The sequence below is a fragment of the Anas platyrhynchos genome, chromosome 9 (genome assembly GCF_047663525.1).
Source record: "Anas platyrhynchos isolate ZD024472 breed Pekin duck chromosome 9, IASCAAS_PekinDuck_T2T, whole genome shotgun sequence".
Taxonomy (NCBI): domain Eukaryota; kingdom Metazoa; phylum Chordata; class Aves; order Anseriformes; family Anatidae; genus Anas; species Anas platyrhynchos.
In genome coordinates, this window is record NC_092595.1 from 9,620,175 (window position 1) to 9,640,572 (window position 20,398).

At 47.5% G+C, this 20,398-nt stretch overlaps 1 protein-coding gene across 2 annotated transcripts; it reads left to right on the forward strand.

Annotated features, from left to right (window-relative positions):
- Window positions 1-333: 333 nt before the first annotated feature.
- EIF4E2 (eukaryotic translation initiation factor 4E family member 2) lies at window positions 334-18,988 on the forward strand. Of its 2 annotated transcripts, XM_027464221.3 has the most exons (8): window positions 334-493; window positions 944-1,058; window positions 2,341-2,475; window positions 4,848-4,952; window positions 7,775-7,927; window positions 8,017-8,153; window positions 15,814-15,892; window positions 18,501-18,988. In XM_027464221.3, exons 1-7 carry the CDS (start codon window positions 474-476, stop codon window positions 15,857-15,859), a joined length of 711 nt encoding a protein of 236 aa, XP_027320022.1. In that variant the 5' UTR covers window positions 334-473; the 3' UTR covers window positions 15,860-15,892; window positions 18,501-18,988. The 2 variants fall into 2 exon arrangements, with proteins under 2 accessions (XP_027320022.1, XP_027320023.1); XM_027464222.3 differs by lacking the exon at window positions 15,814-15,892.
- Window positions 18,989-20,398: the final 1,410 nt, after the last annotated feature.

Genomic DNA, 20,398 nt, shown 5'->3' on the forward strand with positions numbered 1-20,398 from the left:
GAAATTCTGTGATTCTGTGATTCTGTGATACTATAGGTGTCACTGTCCCTGCTTGTGCCACGGTACTAGGCAAAATGCCATTGAGTCAGCTGTCCTAATCCTGCAGTGTAACCTGTTTGGGGCATTTTGAGTTAAAATAAAGCCATATAATGTAATAAAGCCACGTAAACTTCCCCTTCTTTCCCTTGCCCCACGGGGCCGGCCCTATCGCCACACCCAACATGGCGCCCGCCACCCTCCGCCACACTCAAGATGGCGGCCGGGTGCGTCGCTTTTCCGCTTCCGACGCTCTCCGCGCTCCCGGCGCCGGGCCGAGGAGCGGCGGGGAAGGAGGGGAGTGGGGGGGGGAAGGAGGTGAAGGCAGCGAAGCGGCGGCTGGGGGCTCGCGGCCGGAAGTCGGGGGAAGGCTTTGGGCGGCGGACCCGGCGGGGCGGAAGTGGCGGAGCGGACGGAGGTGGCGGCAGCGAGCGACGATGAACAACAAATTCGACGCGTGAGTCGGCGGCGGGGCCTGCCCCGGGCCTGACGGGACCCGACCCCGCTCACGGCCGCGCTCCGACACCCGGGGCCGCCCCGGGCTTGGCTGCGAGTCACCGGGCCCTCAAAGCTCCCGGGCTGCCTCAGGGGTTCCCGCCTGGGCTCGGGGAGCGGGCCCGGGCCCGGCCGCCTCAGCCCCCGGTTGTGGCGGGGCCGCCCTCGGTGGGGAAGGGGCCGCGGCCGTGAGGTGCTGGGGGGGGAGGGAGCCGGCTGCTGGGCCTGGTGTTGTGCCTGAGGTGGCTGCCACGGGTGCTGGGCATGGGGAACGCCGCGTGTGGTGCTGGCCGCGTGGGCTGCCAGCCCGAGGGTTGTGACCTCGTGGGGAGCGCAGAGCGGCTGGGTTCGGCGTGAAAGGTTTGGGCTGCGAGGTGTGACGCCTGCTTCCTGCCTGCCTTCTCCCTGTCAGATTGAAAGATGATGATAGCGGAGACCATGACCAGAACGAGGAGAATAACACACAGAAAGACGGTGAGAAGGAAAAGAACGACCGGGAGAAACCCCAGAGTACTACCAAGAGGAAGGTAAGGTGCTGGCACCTGCTTTCCCTCGGTAGGGCGTGAGGTGGGAGGGCTGGAGAGCCCTCAGTCTTAGGATAAGGGAGATGTCTTAAAGAGCTGTGCTCACTTCACGTGCTGCTACTGCGCTAGTGACAGCAGGGGGGCTGTGCTAATATTTGAATAATTTGATTTAGTTTTCAAAGATATGTAACCTGAGGAGCAAAAGCTCCGTTCACAAGTTGCAGCTAGGCACAGCCAAGCTTTTGAGTAGAAATGAGTATAAAGCTTTGTTTTTCCCCCAAAAAAAACTTTTTTTTGGAAGAGGACGTGGGAAGGACAGATTGACAGAGGTTTGCAGTTGGTTTACCAGGCTGTGTTTTTGCAACTGATAAAATAATTCAGGATGGAATCTCTGAGTGTCACATAGCTTTGTTAAGAAAGTGGATATACGTATGTTTTTTTCTTGTACTTAATACTGTCGTGTCTGTAGTAATACAATCATTATAAACTTATTGCTCTCGAGAAGAGAATAGAGACTTAAGCCCTAGTTACTCCTGCAGCAGTATCTAGGGATGCATGATGGGGGCTTTGAGGCTTTTTTTCCCCTGTCAGTTTTGACTCTTAGCTAATGAGTTCTTGTTAACCTCTTTTATGTGTATTAGAAGGCTTTTTAAATGGGAAGTGGATGTTTTGGAAATTGAAAAGACCTCTCTGCTGACTGCTAGCGATGGGTTCTGCCGAAGCTGCCATAACAAGTTCTGAGACAGACTAATCCTCCCGGAGTGGTGGGGTGTTGGTTGCTTAAGGGAGTTGTTGTCACCAAAGAGTTGTAATTGCTTTTGAATCATGGTTTAGCATAAATGAGCTTTACTCTTCCCAGAGATGAATGACTTCTTAATTCAGGAAAGCTAAACTCTCATATTGCCATTTTTAGTTGGTCTTTTTTTTTTTCTTTTTGAGACAATCACAGTTAATTAGAAACAGCATCACTAAATTTTCCTTTTAGCTCTCATGAGAGATGCTTTTTTGTGACACTTCCCTGAGCGTGTTATTATTTCCTCAGCCATCCCTGCACTGCAAATTTCTAATATTCTTCGGAACAGTCAGCTGCTGTTAGCCTAATGTTCCATGTCAGACAACTAACAGAGATGGTATTTATTTTTTTTCTGTGAAAATAAGGATCAGATGTTTGTTTTATAATCTGTGGGGGCAGGAACGTGTGGACTTCTGATGCTGTGAATATAATTATTTCCATTCCTGATGCTGAGGAGTTTATAAGGGATAAGCAAAGTTTTCTGTTCTGCAGGCAGTTGTCCCAGGGCCAGCTGAGCACCCCTTGCAGTATAATTACACGTTCTGGTACTCCAGACGAACACCTGGAAGGCCTACCAGCTCGCAGAGTTACGAACAGAACATCAAACAGATTGGCACCTTTGCCTCAGTGAGTATATCCCTGTTGTGCTTGTGTCTCGTGAGCGTGATGTGGCCGTCGTCGCTGGCTTGCTGAGTGTGTGCACGTGGACGCTGTGCTTCTGCTGTCAGGAACAGAGCTGAGTGTGATGTGCCGTGACTTACAGGTGAGTTCTTGAACCATACAGCATGGGACATGTCCTAAGCAGTTCTTTGCCCTGTGCTAGACAGCTGGAATAATAACAATAGAAATAAAAAGAAGTCACATGTAGCTTCTGCTAGCTGCAGCAAATCTGGACAGGTAAGCAGGAGAAGAAAGCAACAGCTCTGCTGGATGCCATGTAGCCGTGAAGCAGGCTGTTCAGTCCCTTCCGATGCTGTGCCAAGTGTTTCCATCACAAAGAATAATGAACAGGCATCAAGTGGCTGTATGTGCAAGCAGCTGTTGGCCTGGTGTCTGTTGCCTTTCTGGAAGTGATGAGTGAGGTGCATTTGGTGCTGCAGTGAAGTAGTTAACAAAAGCAAGCTCCTCTCCCTTTTACCTTTTGCTGTTTATGGGTGTTTATTCCTAGAATGAAGGAAGTGCTGGAAGGGCAGGCAGTGTTGGGTTGTTTCATGGTGCTGGCAGTGTAAAACCATCATTAAGATGCCAAGGTACACAAGTAAAATAGGTCCTCGGTGTTACAGACACCACAAATAAAATTCTCACGGCTGGGAAGTGTACTGCCTGGTGGTTGCTTTGTTTGTTTGTTTTTAATCTAGTCGTTTCCCCGGATATTTCAAAGGCCCATGCAAAAATGAGTTCTTCCTACCAGTAAAACTATCTGCTGTGATGTGGGAATTTGTAAAATAAAAGAATACAAAAATACCCTTTCATCTCTTCTGGAGGCTGCAAAAATATGCCTGTCTAGGCAGCTTGGTTGTATTCCTGCAGCCACACAGGGTAAAGGTGGGAGGAATTGCTCTGAGCATGTTGGGTCGTGGGGAGCTACTGTTCTCCTGTGTGGTCAAGTACTTTTGGCTACTGCGTGGTGATCTGGCAATAACTTTGCAGTTTCTTAAATCAGTGTAGACTTAATAGCTCCCTAGAGGAAGAACTTCACGTGTTCTGTTGTCTACTCTTTTTTGCAAGGAGTTGCTGGTTGCCGTTGTAGGCTGGGAATGCTAGAGTTCAGCTAGGATGGAAGGGTGTTGGCCAGAAGATCTGCTGATGTGTTTGTTTCCAAATTCTGTTAGAGAGAACAAGCTGCAGGAAGAATTGTCTGAGCCAAGATCTAGGTTTGGGTTTATTCTTTGCTTTTCAGTAGAAAGCTCTGAAAGCTTTTTAGCGCTAACCACTAGAGGGCATATGCACTTAGTGTAAGATTTTGATTTCCACACTGCGTTTGGATGTGTCTAACAAAAATAAATTGTATCCGGCCCCACCTCAGTTTTGTTTCATAATTATATTGGCTATAAAAGCAAATTCCTGCTTGGGTGGCTGAGATTGGAGGTTGGAGCAGAATTCCAAGGGCTGACCAAGTCATCAAGGTCTCTGTTGAAGTACTTGGGACGGTGCCTAACCTCTCCAGCTTCGCTGCTGACCTGCTTAATAGCTATTGTCTTACTGAGTAGAGTTCTCTTCAAATCTGGAAATTGGTGTAACCTCTTCTAGTGCTTTGTTTTGTTTTAAAGGTCCAGCCTCTCTACAATTTCAGAGGATCTCAAAGGATAAATATTTTATTTTTAAGAATTAAAAATGCACACCAGACTGAAGTAGACACAGGGGCTGTCATGATGGAAACTGGTATTTTTCAAGTGGTCAAAGTGTACCAGAGCAGGTTGTAAAGGGAAATAATTTAAATAAAAGCTCAGAGTGGTGCCTTAAGATTTTAAAACAGCACCAGAATGCCTCTGTTGTCTTAAAACCTGGACACAGCAAAATTAAATACAAAATATGTCTCGTTTGGAGGCTCCTGCAGTCTCCAGTAGCCCAGCAAGCAGTGGTTGAAGCAGGGATGATGTGGTCTTGTATAGGGAGGCTTGGCTTTGTTTGCTCTTGACACACATCCACTAATTAAAGTTTGGGTGTTAGCATTTACACGAGATGTCTGGCAACTGTTGTCTAGAACAGATGCGATCTTAGCCTAGATTTCCTCAGACAAACACCAAGTATTTTTTGCAGGTACTTGTTGAATATTTCAAGTGGTCATCTGCTGATAGAAGCAATCAAAAACAGGCCACCAAGCTCTGATCCTACTGCTGCCTTATGGGTATCCTAACCACCACCCTTGTGCCAAGAAGGTAGAAGAGAAGAGGGAAGGTGGCTCTGGCTAGCTGGTATAGAAGGGGAAGCCTCTTCCTGTAGGAATCTTGGCTCTGATCTGTTTGGGCAGCCTCATTGTGTGGTTTGTGTCATTGCAGGTGGAGCAGTTCTGGCGGTTTTACAGTCACATGGTACGTCCTGGGGACCTGACAGGCCACAGTGACTTCCATCTTTTCAAAGAGGGGATCAAACCCATGTGGGAGGTGAGTTGGAGCTCTCATTTCTGCCTCGGTATTTTTCCAGAGTGGTTCTACAATGGACTCTTGTCACTAAAGGGCACTCCAGGCTTCTCTTGGGTGCAGGCAGCCCTTTTGTCTGGGTTTCCTGTAAAGTTCTCAGAACCCGGTCCTTGTAACCTTGTAGTGCTGTGATCCTCTGGCAGAGGAGGGCGGGACAGCGTTGCCTGGAACCCAGTGAGGAGGGCACCAACAAACCTCTGTGCCTCCTACGTGTTGACATTTTCCCTTTATTACAGCTTTGTCCAGTGACAACACTGTGGGGTGTGGGGCTTTTCTCTAAATGGGCTCAACCTCTGTAAGTAGAGTCCAACAAAGATGGAAACTAAACCTCCTTTTTCAGACAAGGAAGAACACACATGGTTAAAAGCCTACAGCCGTGCAGAGCTGAAGGTGGGAAGAAGGCTTAGCCCTTCATTTGCTTTTTTTCTTTCCAAAGTACTCAGTTCGCTTGTGTTCATTCCTATTCAAATCTGTTTAAAAAAAAAAAATACATTTTTGCCCAGCAAAATACAAAAATGTATTTTTTTGTCCAATTCCTAGCTGGCTTCCAGGACTGACCAATACCATTTGCAGCATGAGAATTTTATGTGTTGCTTTGCAGTACCTAATTATGCTGCTTGGTCCTGAGAAATTTATATGTGACCCTGGTTGGCAATTATTTTAAGCAAGGTGTTTTATAGCCAGTTACTGCAAATACAATTTATATAAAACGCTTAACCCTCTTTGGGCTCCCAGCGAGCTAGCTGCTCTCATAATGTGTCAACCAGAGAGACCACAAGTTAACAGAATTTCTATAAAGCATTTCCCTGTAGCCATTTTAAGTAGGAGGTGGAGAGGTTCTTTGTTTTTTGTTTTTTTTTTTACTTCTGGCCACGATGTTTTCTTGTATTTGTAGAAGAGGATCCTTGCTGCTGCCCTTCTCTTTGCTGCTTGCTCTGCAGGGCTTTGTTTATGTTCCTTTCTCTTTCAAATTAATCCTTACATGCTGCAATTCTCGTAAGCACATATATGTGCGTGTGGCTCTGATCTCTTTCAGGATCCATCTGTGCTTTTTCTGGGTAAAGTCAGGAGCAGTAAGCGTAATGTTCCCTTGTGATTTTCTGGGCTGCAGATCATTATTATTCTGGTAAAGGGAAATCAAATGCTTGACTGAACCGAAGCTTGTTTAACCTGAAAGAAAACTAATGATAACCATAAAACACACAATACAGCATCTGCCTCCCAATCACTGTTCTCTTTCTAGCCTTGAACCTGCTTAAACCACATTTGAAGTATTTTGAGCAATACCACTTTATTTTCTGATCCCCATTAGGCAGTGTGGAACATTTGAGGAGCTAAACTCAACTCTCTGTTTATAAAGGATGAGGTGTAGACAACTTAATTCTTAGAGTGGAATGTTTACAACGTGGCAAACAAGGTTGCTCAGTCAAAAAGCATTTTGCGTTTCATAGGAGTATGCCACATTCCTAGGATTTGTGCCGAATGGGATTTTTCACCTTGCATGTGGCTGCTGTCACGCTTTGAGGTTTGTCTGGAGCTGACACCTCCCGCTTTCAGCACGGGCTTCAGCACATACATGAAAACTGGGGATCTGCTGAATACTGATGTTGTGCTGCCGTTTCCAGGTTTGCTAAGGATTGCTTGATTAGTACTTGCTGTCTCTGAGAGCACACAAACGTTTAGTTTTTTGAAGCCCTAACAAAGCTCTAAGGCTAAAATAAAGTGAGCTTTGTTACATGAAGATGGATTGGGCTGCATTGCCTGGCATCTACAAGGTGTGACCCAGAGGGAATTGCAAGTGATTTGGCCAGGGATGTCTGGTGTTTACAGTTCCCCATGAGTTCTCTGTTTCTGTCCTAGACCTCCCTTCTCCTTCCCTTCCTAACTGCCACCTCTTAGACTTATTGCTCCTTCTCTCTTTAGCTTTGGATGGAATTTGTTCCCCTCTCACCTTGTAAGCTTTGCCAGCTAGTGTCATACAAGGGAATGCCACAGTGAGCATTCTGCACAGAGGATGAGCTGCTCTTGGATGTAGGCGTGTGTTCCCTGAAGCAGGGGAGTCTGTAGCAGTTTTCAGTACAACATATGGAATCGCAATATTGAGGTGACAGACTGGGTGCTTAGCATAAGTATTTCCTTTCTTCTCTCCCTTGATTTTTGGGTATTTCTGTGGGTCAACACAGACTGGATCATGAATTCAGTATGTGTGATAATGTCAGTGGCTCCTAGGGAAAGGACTGGTCTTTGTGTTAACACAAATCATGAGGCCATTCCTGGAAATGCTGAAGGAAAGCACTTTTCAACTTTTCACTTGCTATTAAATGTGACTTTGCAAACTGTTTTCCTTCTTTCTGTATTCTTTGAAGGGTTTTTCATCTTTTACAAGCAGAGCTACATATACAGTGGATTAGACAAAGTGGGAATTAGGCTAGGGTTTAGGAATAGTTTTAAGGTTCTTGCTTCTGGTTCTGTGTGCAGATTGATAGGCTGCCGTAGCCTTTGCTGGTGGGATCAAAACACCAGAGCTCAAGTCTTCAGTGTATAGAGCTTCCTCTGGAATGCTGAGTGTTATTGTTTCAAATGCTTTATATTCAAAGTAAGTGGCATACCTCTTTCTCTGCTGGTATGGGGGAGAAGTGAAATGTCTTTGCTTGAAAGTACCTCCAAATAACAGCCCCTCATGCCCCACCCAATCAGTACGTGCTCCTGTCAATGGATCTGCTGTCTTGTGGGAAGGAGAAAAATTGCTGGAGGGAAACAAATCGATTTCTTGCCCGTCTTCGTAGGACGATGCCAACAAAAATGGTGGTAAATGGATTATCCGTCTGCGAAAGGGCCTAGCATCGCGATGCTGGGAGAATCTCATTCTGGCGATGTTGGGAGAACAGTTCATGGTGGGGGAAGAAATCTGTGGGGCAGTCGTCTCTGTCCGATTCCAGGTAAGCTGCTCTGAGAACCGGCCTGTACTTCCATTTGGCAGGGCTGCAAAAAGCCCCCATCTGCTTACCCCTTCCGTGCTGTTCCGTAGGAGGATATTATCTCGATATGGAACAAGACAGCCAGCGACCAGGCCACGACAGCCCGGATACGCGACACGTTACGAAGAGTGCTCAACCTACCTCCCAACACCATCATGGAATATAAAACACACACCGACAGCATCAAGTACGTGCGGTGGCAGGGGGAGGGCCCGCTGCTGGTTGCATGCGTGCTTGAGCAGTTTAGTGCAGGGCACAAGAATCGAGGGGAGCGCTCACGTGCGTTGTGGTTCTTGCAGACAGCAAGACAAACAGCAGCAATTGTTGCCAGTGCGCTTTGAAAGCCAAATATCTGTATTGTTATTGTGTTGTTCTCAGGGACATTTGGTTTTAATAGTAAGACCTTATTCTTTTTGAGCGTGTAGTTCTGGGTTTTGTTAGCAATCCACCCAGCCTGTCACTTGGGAGATGGGCAGCCCAGTGTGGGGTTGTGGTTTGATGCATTCAGAGACGCGTGCAGTGGGGGGGACAAAATCATTTGAATAAATAGAGATTCGGGGGAATAAAGTGCGGAAGCTAAAGGGATTTATAGTGCCATTAGACTTATAAATGTTCTTGGGAAAGTGCTGTGTGAATTTACAGTGCTGTACAAATGATTTCTAATCATAATAAACGTCGTATATTAAGTCTTCCAGGCCCTGGTGACAGAGGCTCTTTAACAAGACTGGAAGATCACAGTACACAGAGAGGACAGCTGTATTTTTAAATAAACCTATTACAGCTTACCATACCAGGCCATTCAGGGTGACTTTTATTCCCACAACGTGACAAAGACTTGCACATATAGGTATTAGTTATAGGTGAATAATGTAATTTTTTCCCCGAAGTATATTACAAACCAATACACCAATTAGGTCATATGGGTTAAATTAACACTTGGAAAGGTGCAACCAGAAAAAGAAGTGAAACAAATTAATGAGACATTGATAGAGCAGCAAGCTTTCTAATCCAATGCTTAATCAAGGTCCAAGTACCTTTCATGACCTATTTTCATTGTTAGCTTGTCCTTTCCATAGAAACACCTTCCTAGATAGCATGCCGAGGAGAGTTTGGTGGGCTCAGTCCTGGTTTTAGCAGAAAGCTAGCTTCTGGTTGCATCCAGTTTTGGGTGTGGGTCACTAGCAAGAACACGCAGCTCTGTTTAAACTGCCTTTAGGCATCTAGTGCTCCACACGGCCCTCCTGCCTGTGTGTGTGGGAAAGAGAAGGGAAGAGGAAATTATTATTATTGACGGAGTATTTTCCAGGCAGCTTTTTGGTTTCTGAAAGTTCCCATTTCTGTTGAAACCTCCTACTCGTGATTTTGCTGGTAACATTTCTCATGTGCTTATTGCCAGGAGAGGGCACTATCAGCTGTCTGTCTGTGTTAGGAGATAGCAAAGTGCTCATGTGGACACATTCCAGGATATTTTGCTTCTGTTCAGCAGCAGCAGGCTGCAGCCTGTGGTAATGTGGCTTTGTGGTGTAAGAGGGGAGATGTTTATGTTCTCCCTGACTCTGTAAGGAAAGTTGTGTTCCAGCTGGGATATTTGTTTGTGCAGCAAGTTTAGGATTGAAGTGATGTGGCTTTTCCTTAATAAGCTCTCCCCACCAGCACGTCCTATGAAGCCACAGAACGCTGCTGTCGCCATGTTTGTAACTGGTTTTGCTCTGGCAGGTGCCAGTCCTTGAGCGGTGCATCCAGCCTGGTGGTCTGATTTCCCTACAATAGTGTAACAGACCCTGTTTGCTGCCCTCTCTTGCTGCATAGCATCAAAGTTTCATTTTACTCTTCTGATGTGTGCTGCAAGAGAAGCTTGTCCAAGAACAACAGGTGTCGGAGGAGCCAGGCTTAGTAGTTCGGATGACAGTCGGGAACAGTTGTTAAATAGCAGGCTGACTTGTCTCCCACTTACTCTCCTGTGGGCAGGAGTGATAGGGAGAAGTTTGGTTTGCTGGTGTCCTAGCGAGGTAGGTCTGAGCAGCTAACCTTCAATCATGTCAGGTATCACGAGAGCTCTTCTTTCCACGGCCTCGCTTGAGCTGCAGCAGTGTGATTTCAGTGCTGTCCCACATCTAATGGCACTGGTGTAATTCAGAGCAGAGCTGCTTGTCAGTGGGGTTTGTGTGGTGCTGCACGGACCGACTTATTGTGCTTTTCTTGCCTGGTACCAGCTCTAGCACGGAGGGAGGAGCTGCAGGCAGCCAGCTGCAGTGGCAGCGGGGCGGTGATGGTGCCTGCTTTGTTGCCAGAGGAGAGCAGGACAGCCCCAGCTCTCAGTCTGCCTCTGCTTGGCCCTGCCTCGCATCATTAAGGTTTTCTCACTAATGAAGAATCTCTTGTGTAACTAGTTCTATCCTCCATAAAGTCTGGCTCCTTTTCCTCACCCATCTATCAAGCCCTGTTGAAATACTGTCCGTCATGAATAAACTCCACTTATGCTGTGCATGTACCATGTGATTTATGACTCAGGAGGGCTTTCTAGCCAGCACTCTATATTCACACTCTGGCTGTGTTTTATGAAAGGCTCTAATGGAAGAGCTGTGCTGTAGGCTTTGTCAGGGCTGCCTTTCTAGGGGGGCTCGTGGCATTTTTCATTTGTATGGGCTGCATCTCTCCACTAGAGCTCTGCTCATGTGCAGGGTTTGATTGGCATTGATTGTGCTTCAGGGAAGGGAGCACGCTTAGCAAGAAAAGAACAGGCGTTTCTCAAAACCTTGACTTCTAGGTAGTGAATTGACCTGGATTAGCTTTTGACACACTGTAAATGAATGCTTCTGTAGAAATTGGTAGCATGCCCCTCGCTGTGGAACCTGAGCACTGTGTTTCAGGTTTTATATATTCCTTTTGTGATGTTGCATTTCATATTAACTCATTTTTAGACACCATTTTTCATGAGTTGTCAGTGAGGCTGCAGCCCCCTTTGTTTCAGAAGGCGGTGGTGCTGCCAAGCTGCTTTGGAAAAGTATCTGTTGCTTCACAGCTATTCCAAGGACCTATTCTGCATTCCGTCCCTTCAGCTCTCAGTGGTGGGGCTTGTGCATTTAGCTAGATAAGCAGATCTTTCATTGCAGTTTTCCCATGTTCGTCCTTTCTCTTGCTTGCAATATTGACAAGCTGCCTAAATCCCAGCAAGTGGAAGGGTCAGCCTAGTCTGTATTAATTTCCAATCTTGTTGGAAGAGCTAGAGAAATCTGTTGGACTCTGCTTAATTCCAGGGGATTTATAGTACCTTAGGCGTTACAGTGCTGAGCACCTGAAAAGAACCTATGACACTTTTTGGGCTACCTTGTTTCAGCAGCTGGATAGAAAGCACTTCTTTGTTCTCTCAGAGGTGGATGAAGAGGTGCACTCACCTGAAGTGAGCCACTTCATAGGTCCTGTTCATCAGTGTTGTTAACCCTGGCGGTGACAGTGTCCAGCAGGTTACAGACAGCAGTACTCTCTATGGTAAATTAAGGAAATTAATTGAAATTAAGGAAAAAAAGGAAAAAAAAAAGAAGTCTGTTTTGCTGTCACAGGAGGTGTAATGTTGTTGTTGATTTTTTTTTTTTGAAAGCAGTGTTGCTGACCACAGCCTACTCAAGTCTCGGTGAAGCCACTGAAATTATCCAGGCAGGTGTCTGTAGTGAGCGAACTGCAGTCAGGAGTGTGGTGGTGGGGAAATGATCACCATAAGGTTTGATTTCAGTTTTTTTTTTTCAGGCATGTAGTGTAAAGGGCTTGGCTGTCCTGCATACACCCTTGCTCTGCCTGGGGTTATCAGCCTTTTTTTCCTGTTCTCCTAACTGTGGGGTCAATGGTCTCCTGTGTTGAGAGCTCCCACCTGCAGAACCATCCAGGAGGCCCAGGCAAGTTCAGCAGCGCTGCTTCGTGTGACAGGAGAGACCAGACCTTCACAGTGTGGCCATGCTGCTGGCTTCCCCTGAGCCGCCTGGGTCGGAAGCATTTTGGTTGCTGGGTGACTTTATGGATCGTCCTGTCAGCTCTAAAGCAAGGCTGCTTTTTCTGAAAACAAAGCTTCAGTTATTTGTAAGTGCCTGCTGCAGTGAGAGCTGAGCAGCGTATAAAACTCTCCCTTCCTTTCAAAGTCACCACTGATAACTAATGGGACGGCTCGAGTAAATGAGAAGAATAGTTGATCTTAATAGGGCTGGCACCGGGTTCGTTTCACTGCAGGCAGTTGGAGGCCTTGGACTATATTTTGGCTAGGAAACAAGCAGATATCCTAAGGAGGGAGAAAGGGTATGCGCTGCAAGAAGAGTGCAGGGGCAACGTTCTCGTGCCAAAAATAAAAAGGGGAGGCAGGGAACGAGGTCCTGAATCCAAGGGAAATATGACAGCAGAAATCCTCATGGAAGGGGGAAGTGTTTGGCAAGGTCAGTGCCCCTGAGCCAGTAGGCTGGAGGTGGCGGGCTGGGGAGAAGTCTCCTTTGTTGCATCGAAGTTCAGCCAATGCTCTAATTATGATGTTAACTCTGTTATGTTTTTGTAGCCCTGGTTTTCGTTTGCTTGCTGATTTCCAAGGACGTTAGGAGTTGATACTCTTCGGTGCTGCCGTCCTGTTTGTACCAGCTTTGCCTTTGGCTGTTTGGATGGTGTGTGCAGGGTTAACCTTGTTTAAAGTTACACGGCTTCCACGTGGGGCCGTAACACTGCCTGTCAGCGGGAGGGCAGGTTGCCCTGGGTCTTGCCAGCTCTAGAGAGCTGCATTGCTTCACCCTCATTCCATCCAGTCTGACAACAGGAATAAAAGCTAGAGGAGGGTGGTGAGGTTCCAGACCTGAGGCCCTGCAATACTGGCTTCATTTGTTTATCATTCCTTTCTCCAATTCCAGTAACACTTCCAGGTGCTGGAAGTCTAAGAGCACTTCCTTAGACTTGGGCTTTGAAATAATGGATTCACTGACTTGTTCTTGGTCACCTTTGTATATTTTATTCAGAAAGGTCTCTCTCTTTGTAAGAGGTTCCCATATCCTGGTGGCCTGTCTCTTACCAAAGAAGCCACTATAATCTATTCCATGTTTCTTTTCAAGGAGGTCAGTTCAGATGTGTTCATTTCAAAGCTGTGGTGGCTTCCCTCTTAGCCTGTGCTACAGATTGCCAGATATAGGAAAGGATTATTTCAGGCTACAAGAATACCAGATTTTTTTAAAGCTGTTGGTCTGTAGGCTTGTCACAAGGTTCCTGGTGGCTTTGGGCAAACCCTTTAACCACTCTGAAGAGCATGAGGAGAGGGACGGTCTCTGGTGAGTGTTAAGGTAGCATGTGCTATGAGCTCCCCACCTCTGTTTTTAGCTACGGAAGCAGATGGAAGGGAGGCAGGGCTGCACAGAAAAATATCAAGGGGAACTGCTAGGACTTTGAGGGTGCTGTGGGGAGAGCTGCCGGCACTACTTGCACAATTGTGATTTGGAAAGTCCCTTGAAGCTGCTGTGGTTGCTCTTCCTCTTTTTGCTCTGCTGGTGGCTCCTTTTTGCATTATTTTTTTTTTTCCTCCAACTTGCTGAGGATAAAGGGAGCCCTGCTTGCATTCTGACTTTGGGTAGTGGGGGAGAAAGTGGGAAGTTTCATCAGTTGTGGGTCAGGAATGAGCGTGGAGGACCAGCTCTGGCTGGCTTTATTTAGCCTGCTAATGTTTCCATTTCCCATCTGTTCAATGGGAATAACCCAAGTGTTGGGGATCAATTCACTGAGTATCTGATCGCTGCACAGACAGTATAGCACCGAGGTACTAAAAATGTCTATACATAAAAATAACCTCTTAGACTCTCTGGCACCGTGCCTTTGGCACATCACAGGCCATAAAGATTCTGCCAGATGAAATTAACTGGCAGCCTCGTTCGGTACGAAATGGAGAGCAGTTTGCTCCGCTAGCATAGCTTAGGTACATTAGGGCAGACACATCTTAGTGGATTTTTTCAGTCAAGTCAGCAGATAGTTGGAATAATTAGTGCTATAATATGTATGAGGGTCTAAACTTAAAAATTCTTGGCTAGGAGATCTTTTTCTCTGTCTGCGAGAAGGACTTGGCAGCTGAAGGTCTATGTGCGTGATGTTATGTGATGTTGGAACAGGGGACTCCTTGGTTTGAAAGGGGCAGTACATCATCAATTATGTTGACAAATAACCTTGTGTCCCTTTTGTAGAGAAAAGTGATCAATTTGGGTAGAACTGCAAGAGAAGAAAGAGAAGATGTGATTGGGGGTGATGGAAATGTGGTAGAAATAGGAACATGGGAGGCTGAAGGGAAGCCATGAAGCTAGAGACGAAGCTGGAGATGTAGCTAGCTTTCCAACAGCATTCAGCAGCGAGGAGGAATTCAAGTCAAAAGTTTGTCTTTCCCCTACCTTTCTTCTGGAGGGAGGCAGTTGTACCCCCAGTGTCTGGTACCGTGGCTTCAAGGGTTGGTGTCTGAGGATCAGCTCAGAGATTCCAAGTAGCTTTGGGACTTCTGTGGATGACTGTTACTTGTCCCTCCTACTCAAGATCAGAAAGATTTTGTGCTCCCATGGGTGCTCAGAAGATGGTTTTTGTCCCCTCAAAAGAAGGATTTGCTGTCCTGTCATGGGAGGGTAGTGCCACAGATCCAAGATAGGCATCACAGTGGCCCATTCTTGCTGTTATTCTCTGTTAATTTGGGCTGCGACTTTGCTGGGAAAGAGCATGTGACAACTGAGGTGCTTTTGCGGATGCTGACTGGGAGCTTGACTGTTTGAGGTTCAGGTGTGAGAGCCTGTGAGTCTGTTTAGGGCACGGATGCTGACTAATAGAGAATTTCCGTTTCTGTACTCCCCTGTAATGCTGATGACTCGGTGAGGTAATGCAGAGAACAAGATATGAGGTAGCTGCAGCAAAGTACCAGCGACAAGGTCTGCAGAACAGCTTGGGTTTATGGCTGACCTGGGTTCCCTTTAAGGTCCCTCCTGCTCCTTGGGACTTTGGGGTTGGTAAATGGCTTGGCACGTGCTGTAGGCATCAGCACTGTTTTGCTGGGCCTGGAGAACGATGAGGTTCTTTGGCATCTCTCATCCCAGCAGATAATAGTCATGCTCACGTTAACCTCAGCATCTTTTCCCTGAGAGGGCTTTCAGTATTCTGCCTTCATAAAACAGACAGCAATTTTTCAGTCTGCTAGCTTTGTCCGTCAGTAGCATCCTCCACCGGGGAATGCAGCGTTCGGCCTGTCCCTCTGACTTGTCTGAAAACGTTTTCGTTTCAAAGAGCTCTGGTGTTTTTATTGGGCTGTCGTTAACAATGCAGGTTTACAGTAGCAAGTGAGACTTCCTAGTAACGATGGGATTCTGCCGCCTGATGGAAGAACGGCCTGATAACTAAGCCACGTGGCAGTAAAAATACCCTGTTGGAGGGATTGCTACATTCTCAGATACGTGGTGAAGCATGAGGCCAGTAACCGGCTGGGTTTAACCAGCCAAGAAGCGTGACAGTCCTCCAGGAACACGTAACGTGGGCTGCTTTATCACTGATAGGAAACGGATCTTCCGTGTGCGACTGGGAAGGTCGTACCTGTCCCTGGGTATTAATGTGGCTGTATCGCCAGCAGCCGGTGGGAACGCTTCATGGCTGTGCAGAACGTAAAAGCTGCCTCGCGCTGTCAGATGTTTGGCTGGGTTTTAAGGATGCTTCTATCCACTAGGGCTATCAGAGAATATTGCCTTGCTCTCTGAAGACAAGTGCCTTTCAAACGCCATTGAATGTTTCTGCTCTCGTTAAAAGTTAAGAAGCCTTTGATCTGAAGTGCTGTTTTTTTTGTTTTTTCATTTTTTTTTTTCCCTCTGGCTTGCCAGGGCCTGGGAGGAGTTTCATGGCCTGGTGAACAGCAGTGGCCGCTGATCGAACGCTCCCCCTCCCTCTGTCACACGCAGGGTAGGGCCTCATCTTTCTTCCTATGTGACTTCACGGCATACCTCTCAGCTTCCAACCCTCTTCCCGTGGGCTGGCATGTTTTCCTCTTGCCTCGTGGGCCTGATGGTGGCCTCGTCCCACTACTGGCTCTTTCCTAAAGGTCAAAACATATTTTTCCCCCCCCCAACCAAAGGCACCGACATTCACAGTGGTCTGCATTCACTCAGCATTTTCTGATACAATGCTGCGTGCTGTTTTGCTAATGTGTCCTTCCTCTGTGCGAGCCGGTTGTATCCCAGACCTAGTCCCAGGAGGCTGAGAGGTACGTCTTCAGCTTGGGTCTGCTGCCTAGGGCTGACTGGTAGTGGTAAATGAATGCTGAGCACATCCCTCTGATGGACACCGCGAGAGGCGCCCGGAGCTTGGCATACACGCCTCTGCTCCTGACAGTGGGCTGGGGCAGAATAAATGAGTCTGTCAATAAAAGCTTGTTCAGGAAGGACACGCAGGAGCTACTGTATTTAGAAATAATAACGCTGTGGCTAATGAGATGAAACCACCTGCTACTTCTGGTAATGGCAACCGACCACGTGCAGGGAAAACAGGCAAGGTGAGCTCGGTGCCGTTGTGAGCCTTGCAGCTCAGATTGGTTTCCCCTCTAACCCTGCTTCCCCGACAGCAGGCCCTCTCCTAAAAAAAGGTCTAGCACGAGGCCTGGTGAGGAGGGTTGTGTTTGGCTGTAGCCAAGTGGGATTGCTGCACTGCTGAGTGCCAGAGTAGAGGAATCTGCTGGAAGGAACATCCCCCAGCCCAATTCCCACCCTGTGGTGGAGTGTAGCTGCTCCAATGCAGCCGAGCATCGAGGGGTCACTGGGAATCCCTCTGCTCCCAAACCCTCCTTCCGCAGCTTTGGGCAAGCAGTGCTCTCATGGCCTGCTCTGAAGTCACGGCTGAAATAACCTTTCCTCACTGATTTGGCTTTTTGTGAGGATCAATGTTTACAAAACATCACGCAGGCACATAGGAGTGTTTTTATTGTTGAGAGGACATTCAAGTGACCTTCCAGAAGAGAAAACAAGCTCACTTCACGAAACACCAGGCTCAGAAGGCCAGAACATGTGCCAAGTGGGTAGGAAAACAGTGACAGAGTTGATTTAGCTCTCGACTGTAGTGAGCTACCCACCAGGGAGAGCAGCAGTGAGCAGAGGGCTGGGGCACGACGATAGGGGTGAAAAGAGGGGAGATGTAGGAACCTGCCCAAGAAAGAACTAAACTCTGCCATCCTCCTGAGGTAGATGACACGGGTGAAAGTACTGAATGGGACGGAAAGTCTAATTGCTGTTGCAAATTAACTGGAATCCAGTTAATGAATCCTGAATCATGTTCCCAGATGGCAGCACAGCCTGCTTTGCTTGCAAGTACAAAGGTGAACCCCAGTCTCCTACAGATGGCCTCCAGCATGGTTTTGTGCTGTCATGTAATAGCAGAGTAACTTGTTTAACTCTCCTAAAGAGTGTTTTTGACTTCCTTCTGCTCCTCCAGCTCTCCAGCTTGCCTCCTGGAGCTGTTCCAGCATGCACTGTGCTGTGATGTTACAGCTACCACGTGGCTTTTAGCAGCACACAAAGCTAGCTCAAGGGTTGAAATGGGGTTTTACAGCCCTGCAAAGCACCATGCTTCTGAAGCTGTGAGCTGCCTTCACTCTTCAACACAGCTCTGCCAATTTGTTGTGATGTGTGCTGGGTTATCCCTAGATGCTTGGTTTGGGCATCTTACTGTCCTGCCCTCTTAGGGGAAGGGGCACCAAACCCATCCTCTCCAAGTAATTGTCATCTCGTTTAATTGCCTTTGGATAAGAAAAAAATTAAAGAGTAAAAAAACAGCAACAACTCCCCCAACCTTTTTATTAACGAGTAAATATGGTTTGCCTGTTGCTGCTGCTCACAGGCCAGCAGTAAGCATTAGCACAGGTTTCTGTAACCTGTCCTATCTTCAATTGCTGCCACGTGCTGCACAATGACACAAATGAAGGTTGTGGACCAGCAATCCTTTCTTTGGCAGTAGTCCCATGGCTGTACTCACGTGGGTAAAAGCTGCTGAAAAAGCTCTGCTATTTAAGCTTTGGAGAATGTCCTCTTTGGATTAAATATTCTTTCAAGGCAGGAAAGACCAGAGGCCTAAACTTGTTGATAGTGAGACAAAAGGAACTAGCTATGAGGCACTGAGGCAGGAGAAGGCTTCACTGCCAGTATATTTGTGCTCCAAGCAGAATCCCTGAGGACAAACATTTAGGAAGGAAGGGATCTTGCAAATTGTTTAACTCCCAGAATCTGTTAGGGAAGTTTGCAGTGCCTGTCGTGCTTTGTTCACAGGAGATAGCACTTTTTAATTCCTGCTGAATGGGAACAAACCAAGAGCTTGTGTTGAGGTGTTCTGGAGCAGCAGGTTGGCTTAGCAGGAAGTCTGTAGTTAGCAAGTTCTGCTTAGGAGGTTTAACGAGCATTGTTTTGGGTGACAACACATTGCTGGGATGGCAGCACTGATAGCCACTGATAAGTGGGTGGAACCTTGGGGTGCTGAGATCTGAACAATGCATATCTTTAACCTCTTTTTTCCCTTTGTTTTCCAGGGATAATTCAAGCTTTCGAAACACAAAAATCACATTGTGAGAACAAGAGTTGGCACTAAGCTCCTCTCTCCGTGTTGAAAGCACTGAGAGGTCTCCACCAGTGCCCTCCGACCTCTGAAGGGACTCATGGGCCACTCTCGCACTCCTCCTCGGAGGAAGGATCCATCTGAAGCCCTCCAGCAGCGGTGATAATAGAGGCTGATTTTGTCATACACAAACTTTTTTAGCAGTGGGGCGGGAGGCCAACCTTTCAATTAGCAGCGTGCCCTCGGGGCCGCATCTTGCAGCACTTTCCTCTCTTTCTGTACACGGCATGCAGGATCTCTGGGATTCTGCCTTGACGTCGGAGCCTTTTGCTGAGGGATTACCAGTATTAAAAAATCTCTCTGCAGCTGGGAGGAGCTTCCCAGTTGAGAGTCAGCCCTATGGTTTTCAAATGCCCACTTTCAGCTCTGCCAATAAATTATTGGGTCTCTTTGTTTCTTTCAGTCTTTTTATTTTTATTTTTTTTGGTCTGAAAGTGGTGGGGTGGTATTTCCCTAGTCTGTGGTAAGACCACAGGCCTGCTTCTTTGGGTTCCATAGGGCAACTTCCTCTCAGCTACCTGTCTGCATGACCTTCATGATCTGGAGCTACAGATATAACTTGAAAAATTAGGTTACTTTGTCTTTGCATCTTCTTCATACTCCCTGGTTAGCAGTGTCTTGCACCCAGCCTTCCCTGCTGGGGAGAGGGCTGCAAGCTGCCCTTAAACTAGGACAAAGAGGTGTCTGGTGTCACTTAACTGCTTTATTCCAGCTGTCTCAGTGGAGAACCATCAGGAAAAGCTGAGTGCAGGGCTGTGCGTGCTTCTGTGGGTGGCTGAGGTCTGCAACTCTTCAGCCCTATGGGAAACTGGACCCCAGTGGCTGTAGCAAAAGAGGGCGATGGCTTGGATGAGGCTGCTGTGTGGAAGCTGTGACCAGAAGAGGGTCTGAGGGTGACCCCTTGTCTTCTGTCCTCTGGGGTGAGGCTGGACTGATCGGTTGTTGCTTGGAAAGACAGCAAGGCTGCAGTTCAGATGCCACAGAAACAACAGGAGCTAATTATTTCCTCTGATGCTGCTTGAGTACAACACTAATTGTACTCATTAACAGCTTTAGCCTTTCCCCTTTTCCTTGGGGAATAGCACAATTGCCTTTCATTTTGAATAGAGCCTTTGCATCGGGCCTGAAGGGGAGGCTCTGGCCAGAGCTGGGGCACACCTCCTGCCCTGGGCACTCCTCAGTCCCAGCGCGAAGGGGCTGCTGGGACCAGTTTGTTGGTGAGTACAGAACCAGTAGACCGTGGGGGAGAGATACCAGCCTTGGGGACCAGGAGACCTCCAGCCTTATGGCTCCAATCACAAATTCCTGGTGTTGTTATTGAAGTTTAGACTGAAAGCGGCCAGGACTGGCAGAGAAGGCAGCCTCAAGTATTCTTCTGAGGAGTTTGTTTTCCACGTTGAGGGTTTCAGTCCGAGGCAGTAGCGCAGGGACTGATGACTGCCTGCTCCCCGTGGCCATGCAGCTTGTGCCTGCTGGCACCTGGCTGGGCAGGAGGGCAGGGCATTTTCCCTGGCTGTAGCATCACTCTTAGAGTTTCTCGAGACCCCACGGTCCCGTTCCTGCTCCTGCCACTTGTTTGCCACCAGCTTTCAACCAAATGCTCTTTCCCAGGCGCAGTTTGTTTTCCCTGCTGTGATCAGGTACTACTACGGCTGCTACTTAAAATTCCTTTTAAATACAACTCTCCCCTGCTGCTCTCTGGTATTTGTTAGGGGGATTTAGTTGTAATTACATTTTGGCAATCTAAGCAAAAATAGCCTAGCAAGGCAAGGCTGAAATACTAGCTGCAGGCTCCTTTTATCCACAGCGCAT

Excerpts from the sequence above, each read along its gene's own strand:
- EIF4E2 (XM_027464221.3), top strand. The coding sequence starts at position 474 with ATGAACAACAAATTCGACGC. Across the intron at positions 2,476-4,847 it reads AGATTGGCACCTTTGCCTCA|GTGGAGCAGTTCTGGCGGTT; the intron begins GTGAGTATATCC and ends GTGTCATTGCAG. Across the intron at positions 7,928-8,016 it reads TCGTCTCTGTCCGATTCCAG|GAGGATATTATCTCGATATG; the intron begins GTAAGCTGCTCT and ends GCTGTTCCGTAG.